A 7,500-nucleotide genomic window follows, 5' to 3' on the forward strand; every position below is an offset into this window, starting at 1 on the left:
TCACCTGAATATCTCTGACGGAGTCGGAGAGACGTCAGCTGCATTGGCAGCGTGCAACCTGCGTTTGTGTGTGTGCGTGTGGGGGTTTGTGTGTGTGTGGCACCTACAGTTCCTCCAGGAAGTGCAGGTTGGACAGAGAGCCGCTGGACAGCACTGTCAGGTTGTTCATGCTGAGGTCACTGAGAGAGAAAGAGAGAGAGAGAGGGAGGGAGAGAGAGAGAGAGAGAGAGAGAGGTTGAGTTTCAATCCGTTTTTCTGTTTGTTTTTCATGGACTGGGGGAGTGGCTTGTGAGCATTACTGCAACCAGACACCAGGGGGTGACACGTATTTTCATTCTCCCTCAACACACACACACACACACACACACACACACACACACACACACACACACACACACACACACACACACACACACACACACACACACACTTCAAAGTGCCTCTGCCAGTTCTCACACACCTGAGTGAGAAACGAGACAGGACAGGAAGTCAGTGGAGACACCGAGCGGTCGATTCATCATCATCTCCGCTCTCATTGGTTCGCACCTCCTGCGGGTGTGTGTGTGTGTGTCCTGTATTGGCCCTGCCTATTCGCCGGCCCTTTGTGTGTCTGATAGCCATCGGCAGGTTAGCGCCACCGCTGACGGGAAAACACTCACTCTCTGCCTGCCCCCCCCAACGCCCTCTTTAACCACTCCCACCCTGGTGGGGGAAGGAAGGGGGCGTGGCCTGGAGCCGCTGAATGCGGCGCTTGTTGTGGAACTTTCTCAACACTCCATAAAGCCTGTTAATGTGTGTGTAGCTTTATAACATTGTCAACAGGTGGGCCGCTCAAACACACACACGCGCGCACCAGCACACACACACTTACTCACTCACGTACGCGTGCGCACACACTCCCTTATATACATTCACAAAACACACACACACACACACACACACACACACACACACACACACACACACACACACATACATACATACACAGGAGGTTTATTCCTATTTTAGCAGGAAGGCCCTTTACTGCTGCCAGACCAACAGTGGTACGGCTGATTGGCTTTTACTGCCACAACACACACACCACACAAACACACACACACACACACACACACACACCATTGATCAACTACCTGGCTGTCTGTCCCCGCAGACAGTGGCAGTGTTGATTGGCCACACTGAGGCGCTCTGTGTCGATCTGCGCCACGAGCCGTCATAAAAACTGGCAAAAATAACTATACTAGCAGTGTGTGTGTGTGTGTGTGTGTGTGTGTGTGTGTGTGTGTGTGTGTGTGTGTGTGTGTGTTTATTATTCATAGCGAGCTGGCTCTGCGCCCGCCACCATGCTAAAGGCAAGCTACAGTGCAGTGCTAGCGCAGTCGCCGCTGTGACAATAGTGCCAGTGATTACCCTCTTATGACGTCATGTGACCTCCGCACGCTCCAGCGCTATCTGATCACCACAGTCTATTGTTTGCATTTATTTTGAAAGTTGATTTAGGTGATAAAAACCCATCCTGACTGGTCACTGTCACTCACCGACTTTTCCCCCGAGCTAACGAGCTAAAGCAGCGCTCGCCATTTTCCCTTTGAGAGTGAATGATTTTAGGTTTAGTGCCATCGACACAAAGTCGATTTAAATATTGTGATTTTTTCTTTTTACAACACATTCAAACAAATTCTGACGAATACCGCAGAAATACGTCTGCTCTATTATTTTGTCACCTGCAGGGGGCGCCAAACTCTCAAACCTTTAGGTTTATTTTTTTTCAAAAACATTTTTCGTACACAACCTGCTCTATAGGCGGTGCCCGTGATTTTAATTTGGTGGGGAGTTTTACGTGGATTCGCAGCTTGTCGATGAGAGTTTTTTTTTTTTTTAAGAGTCGCGGCAGGAATCTGAAGTTTTTGTTCCACTTGTGATGAGATGAAGAAGACGATGCACAAAAGGATGAAAGAGAAGACGAATACATTAACCAGATTGTGTGGAGGTTTTTTTTTTCTTTCTTTTTCTTCTCGGGTGCCTCTGTCTAATGACTTTGATGAAGCTGTGTGTGTGAGTGTGTGTGTGTGTGATATCAGATGATTATTCAGATGTGCAGAAGGTTGGACAGAGGAGAGTCTTGTGTCGTTGTGAGGCGCTCTGTGACAGCGAGGCCTCTCTCTGCTTTTTGTCCTCTTTCTCTCTTTCTTCCCCTCTTTCTTTTAGTGTTTCTGGGGGGGAGGGGTGTGGGCGGGGCAGGTCAGTGGGGGCTCTTCCCACCCACCCCGGGGGGGCCGTCAGTCAGGGACAAACAGGAGTGCCACGCTCGGCCAGCAGAGGGCAGGCGTTTGCACGGCTCACAGGCAGCGGCAAACGGGGTCAAAGGTCAAACCTTTCAGCTGATTGGAGGCGGAGCCTCAGGGGTGAATGGAAAAAGTGGTCTTTGCCACAGCAGTCAACTCTGGTGATGTCGACGCTTCAAACTTCCAGTGCAGTCGAAGACGGACGGACAGTCCAGCAGGTGGGCCGCCGAAGTGGGTGGAGCCTGATCTCACTCACAACAACACGCGCTTACTACAGGGTGGAGCCGAACGCCGACGCACACACACGCACACACAGACGGACAGACGGACAGACGGCTGTATTCACAGTGACAGACAGACGGGTCTCGTGTCTTTCTTACGTTTCAGTCGCACACAAAGATGAGAAATGTTGCAACAAAAAAAAAAAAAAACAGAAACAACAACGCACACGCAAAGGCACTGGACAAGTAACACAACTGCGGTGCAACAATCCTCCAACCAGATGATCTTCTGGGACATCCGGGTGACGACCAGAAGTCCCAGTCCTCTGGAGCCGCTGGTGGCAGACTGTAAACCAGCAGGTGTACACGCACACGCACACACACACACACACACACACACACACACACACACACACACACACACACACACACACACACACACACACACACACGCAGGCGCACACACGCTCTCCCCTTGATGTTTTGCTGGATCCCGTTCCTGATTGGAGCTTTAATGAAGACACAAAGAACCTTTGACTGACTGTCGCTCTCCCTGTGTGTGTGTGTGTGTGTGTGTGTGTGTGTGTGTGTGTGTGTGTGTGTGTGTAAGGAGAACCTGTCCAAGAGCCGCAGCAGCACAATGTGGAGGATTTAAATTTCACTCTCATTAAAGAAAAACCTTCTTCTATTCAGAATCACTCAGAGTGTGAATGAAAGCACTTTCTTTACAGTTTGAGACGGGGCAGATGGACACACACACACACACACACACACACAGGGGGTGATGTCATGCTTCTGCTGGCTGTCTGCTCACCTGCTGTGAGGTTGAACTGGACTTGAATCAGTTTCAGTGTTTGGCAGTGAAGTCGCTTCACTGTGCAGTGGCAACACTAAAACGTCTACTAAGACGTCCCACTGACCCCACTGGTCTGAAGCTCTGAGGCGGAGGAACCTCCACTGGAACCTCTGGAGCTCTGTGAACTCCCAGTCAGATGCATGAGGTCACCAAGCGGGGTCACTGCTGACCAGGAGCTCCTCAGGGTTCTGGAGCGTGCACACAAGCACTGTGTACCACTCTGTGTGTCACTCTGTGGTAGAAGCTCCACACCGCTGACTTCACCGCAGCCACATTTCACAACATCTGGACTGGCCAGTCAGCCAGTAGTTTCCTCAGTGGGCTTTAGAGGACCTGAACCAGTGACTTTGGAAGAACTACTTCAGGAACCAACCATCCACCCATCACCTGCTCTGGAAGTTCCAGAGTTGCTGTGGAGGGACCCAGGAACCTCCTGAAAGACCTCCACACTCCTGACTCCTCAGCTTTGACCCTCTCAGAGGAGCCCTGCAGCGCCTCGTCTCTCAGTGTGTCTGGAACGTCCTGGATCTTCTCTACAAGTCACATAACTTCTTCTCGACTGCTGGGATTTTTGACAATGGAGGACCGTAGCCGGCACCTGAGAACCACCAGGTGAAGCTCCCTCAGCCCTGGAACCACCTTCTATGAAGGTTCTTCTCGAACCTGGAGAACCAGGAAGTTGAGAAGAGTTCTCAAACATCATCAGCCCCGCACAGCGCACGTCAACACAGGCGGCCCGAGACAGGTGCTCCGCTTCTCATGGCGCGCACACGCACTCTGTCTCTCTCTCTCTCACACACACACACACACACACACACACACACACACACACACACACACACACACACACACTGAGGACTTACAGGTAGGACGTGAACCTGTCTCTCTCTCTCTCTCTCTCTCTCTCTCTCTCACACACACACACACACACACACACACACACACACACACACTGAGGACTTACAGGTAGGACGTGAAGACACTGAGGTTGGACGGAAGCTGCAGGAGCCCCCGGTCCGAGCAGTCCACCCGCTGCAGCAGCCCGTCCTCCTCGCAGCGGCAGCGGCGGGGGCAGCCGCCCCGCTCTCCGGGCGCCGAGCCGCTCATCCCGGACACGGAGGTGCTGCCTTCCACCGCCTCCTGCTGCTCCTCCGCTGCCCCGGAGACCAGGGCGCGGTGCACGCTGGCCGAGAGGAGGGCAGCCGCGGCCAGCAGAGCCACGGAGAGCCGCATGTCCGTAGAGCGAAGACCTCCACACACACACAGCTGCAGGTCGGCGTGTGTGTGTGTGTGTGTGTGTGTGTGTGTGTGTGTGTGTGTGTGTGTGTGTGTGTGTGTGTGTCCCTCACTCCACAGCCACTAGTGAGAGTCGCGCGCACAACGTGAAAAAAAAAAAATCCTGTTAAAGTTCAGCTTTAGTGGTGTATGTGTGCGTGCTGCGCTGTGCGTGTTTGTAGTGTAGATGGTGTGTGTGTCCGAGCTCCACGCGTATAGCGTCCCAGCCCGGGTGCGCGCGAGCGCGTATGTGTATGTCTATGATAAGAGTCCCTCCACTCAGACTACAACAGTGTGTCAGACTACCTTCACTTATATAGTCTGACACCGTGTGTGTGTGTGTGTGTGTGTGTGTGTGTGTGTGTGTGTGTGTGTGTGTGGAGAGAGAGAGGAACCACGGTAGAAGCAACCTGATGAGGGTGTTTTTATTTTGTTGTTTTTTTAAAAGCCAATTGTTGAAGGTGATTCCACACTTTTATGGTCCATTAGTTTTTAAAGCTGAAACTTTAATCAGACAAACAACAACAACAAACAGCTATGTACAACACGCAGGTGGGTCACCCTTTGACTCTCTGCATTGTGAGTGAAGTGACCTCTCAGTCCCAGAACGTGTCAAAACACTAATGAGATTTATCTCAATAAATCTCGACCATCAGAGCCTGCAGCCAATCAGCAGCTCGGGATTTGAGCTCTGCGCGCCACCAGTCAGTCAGAGAGCAATCAACAACTGCCCAGTGTCATAAAAGCTGCAGTACAGCCCTGTTGACCACCAGAGGGCGCAGAGACAAACTCACGACACTTTGCTCTGACGTTGTTCCTTCCAACGATTTATGACGGGAAGCACGCGGGCGCGCACACGCACCTGGGCGATCAGAGGAGAAGAGGACCAATCATTAACCAGAGGGGTGTGTGTGTTTGTGTGGTGGTTGGGGGCCTGAAGGTGAGATATAAATATGGTTATCAAACACGTGCGCGCGCGCATACACACACAGAGTTAAGGCTGTAGGCCTGTTTTTCAGTGAGCTTCATGACTTGGTTTTGTATATTTCTTTTCTCATGAACTACAAAAATTGACAAGAAACACTCACCTGTCGAGGAAAATCTAGTTTGGGCCTTGACTGATGGCGTCATGACGATTCCGCGTGTGGGCGCGGGCGTGCACACACCAAGAGCAAGGAGGTGTTAATTGAAAATGTATTTTGGGAGAAAAACACAAATGAAAACTGAGCACTCGTGGATTAAATCCCGTCGCCCTCCACCAGTCTGGCGTAGTTTGAGAGAGACTGACCCCTGGTGGACAGCGACTGGCACTACAACCAGCATCTCAAACATCATCATCATCATCATCATCATCATCATCATGGTCGTATTTCTGAGGACACTACTACAACTTTTCATCAGCTGCACTTGGTGCAGCAACCAACCAGCGCCCGGAACACGACCAATCAGCGTGTTCCCGCCATCCCCACCGGGTGACCAGGTGGAGCTGAGAGTGAAACACACCGGGCGGAAGTCAAACCGCGTTTACTTGCAAATGAAACTAAAAGTTGATCCGAACCGGTCCTAGGGAGGCGCTCCACATACGTGGAGTGAAAACACCTGGCCAAGGCCTCTTGCGTCATGGGGTAAAGTGACGTCATGACTTCCCGCTCCCAGTATGGAATAGCTTTTGTTTGACATGTATGATGGAGCAACATGTGAAACAAACACAAACCCCCAGCGGCTCGGGGGAGTCAGGGGGGCTCTTGACATGTGACTCTGCCGAGATCGCACAGCGGCGAGGAGCTCTCACTCAGCCTCGGCCTCTGGAGCGCCACCATCCGGCGGGTCTGCTGCTGTTACAGAGATCACAAGGGTTGTTTTACTGTTTAGAAAAACCCAACTTGAAGAAAATACCCTCGTCCTGATCTACAACAAGTGAAGTGCTCAAGTTTCAAAAGAATGTCAACATAACAAAAAAAATTACAATAGTTACAAACACGGGTTTTAGTGTTAATGTGACCGGAGTGGCAAACATGCTGCGTACGTGTGTTTGTGTGTCCTCACTTGGCTTACGTTCGTACCTAAAACAGGAACTTCCGCAGAACAAAAGAACAAAGTCACTTTTCCTGCTTTGACCAAACAATAAAGCGCTTCCCTTCCGGCTCTCTCCATCGCATTCTATTGCACATGCTGTCCTGTTCTCGACACAGACCGGCTCCTCGCAGCGGACATAGACGATCTTGGACGCAGCTAGCCGGCTAACTCCGACTAGCCCAGAGAGACGCCATTAGTTGACTCCAAAAGCAGGCAGTGGTTGCGGGGCTGAAAGGGGAAGTGCGTGGTGTGTACAGCCGGCCGCCTCACACTTGTCGCTCGGTGTTGATGGAAACCGGGTTCGTCCGAGGCTGTCGGTGGGTTTTTACTCCGATTTAAGCCGTTTTCTCCCCCTCAACCCCCGGGAGTCGGACGCCGATGTGAGCTGCGCCAGGACTCCGCGGCAGACGGACACTTAGCACTTAGCAGCGGTTAGCAGCGGCTAGCAGCAGCTAGCTCGACGCCCAGCGGCTGCTGGTGGTGACAGAGCCGAGGAGGGCTCCGAGGGCTCCGCGGACCCAGCACACAGGGCGGCCATGGCGGCGGGCGGGACGGGCTCCAGGACCTTCTCGTTTAAGGTGGTGCTGCTGGGGGAAGGCTGCGTGGGCAAGACGTCGCTGGTGCTGCGCTACTGCGAGAACAAGTTCAACGACAAACACATCACAACTCTACAGGTAAGGAAGCGAGAGCCCGCCGAGGCAGGGCCGCCCGCCGCCAGGGCCAGAACCAGGGGGCGAACCGGGCACTGTTGGTGTGTTTTCGGGGCAGCAGCAGGGTTGAGGCGGGGAGC

General features: G+C 52.5%; 2 protein-coding genes across 6 annotated transcripts in view; one reads left to right on the forward strand and one right to left on the reverse strand.

Moving 5' to 3' along the window:
- LOC142900001 (leucine-rich repeat-containing G-protein coupled receptor 5A-like) overlaps window positions 1–6,843 on the reverse strand; it is an 18,386-nt gene extending 11,543 nt beyond the window's left edge. For 2 of the 5 annotated variants that reach the window (XM_076044002.1, XM_076043999.1), the window contains exons 1-4: window positions 6,698–6,843; window positions 5,723–6,466; window positions 4,324–5,568; window positions 108–179 (exon numbers count right to left, since the gene is read on the reverse strand). In XM_076044002.1, coding sequence (XP_075900117.1) covers window positions 108–179; window positions 4,324–4,592 — 341 coding nt within the window. In that variant the 5' untranslated portion in view covers window positions 4,593–5,568; window positions 5,723–6,466; window positions 6,698–6,843. Of the gene's footprint in view, window positions 1–107; window positions 180–4,323; window positions 5,569–5,722; window positions 6,470–6,697 lie in introns of all 5 variants that reach the window. The other 3 variants (XM_076044001.1, XM_076044000.1, XM_076044003.1) reach the window with 3 other exon arrangements.
- A 54-nt stretch (window positions 6,844–6,897) lies between these two features.
- The window catches only part of rab21 (RAB21, member RAS oncogene family), a 4,414-nt gene continuing 3,811 nt past the window's right edge, over window positions 6,898–7,500 (forward strand). Inside the window, exon 1 of the mRNA XM_076044041.1 lies at window positions 6,898–7,384. Within this exon, the coding sequence (XP_075900156.1) occupies window positions 7,247–7,384 (138 nt within the window). The 5' untranslated portion in view covers window positions 6,898–7,246. The remainder of the gene's footprint in view (window positions 7,385–7,500) is intronic.

Source organism: Nelusetta ayraudi, unplaced genomic scaffold (assembly GCF_046127955.1).
Source record: "Nelusetta ayraudi isolate G7.1 ecotype Tasmania unplaced genomic scaffold, CSIRO-AGI_Nayr_v1 ptg000079l, whole genome shotgun sequence".
NCBI lineage: Eukaryota > Metazoa > Chordata > Actinopteri > Tetraodontiformes > Monacanthidae > Nelusetta > Nelusetta ayraudi.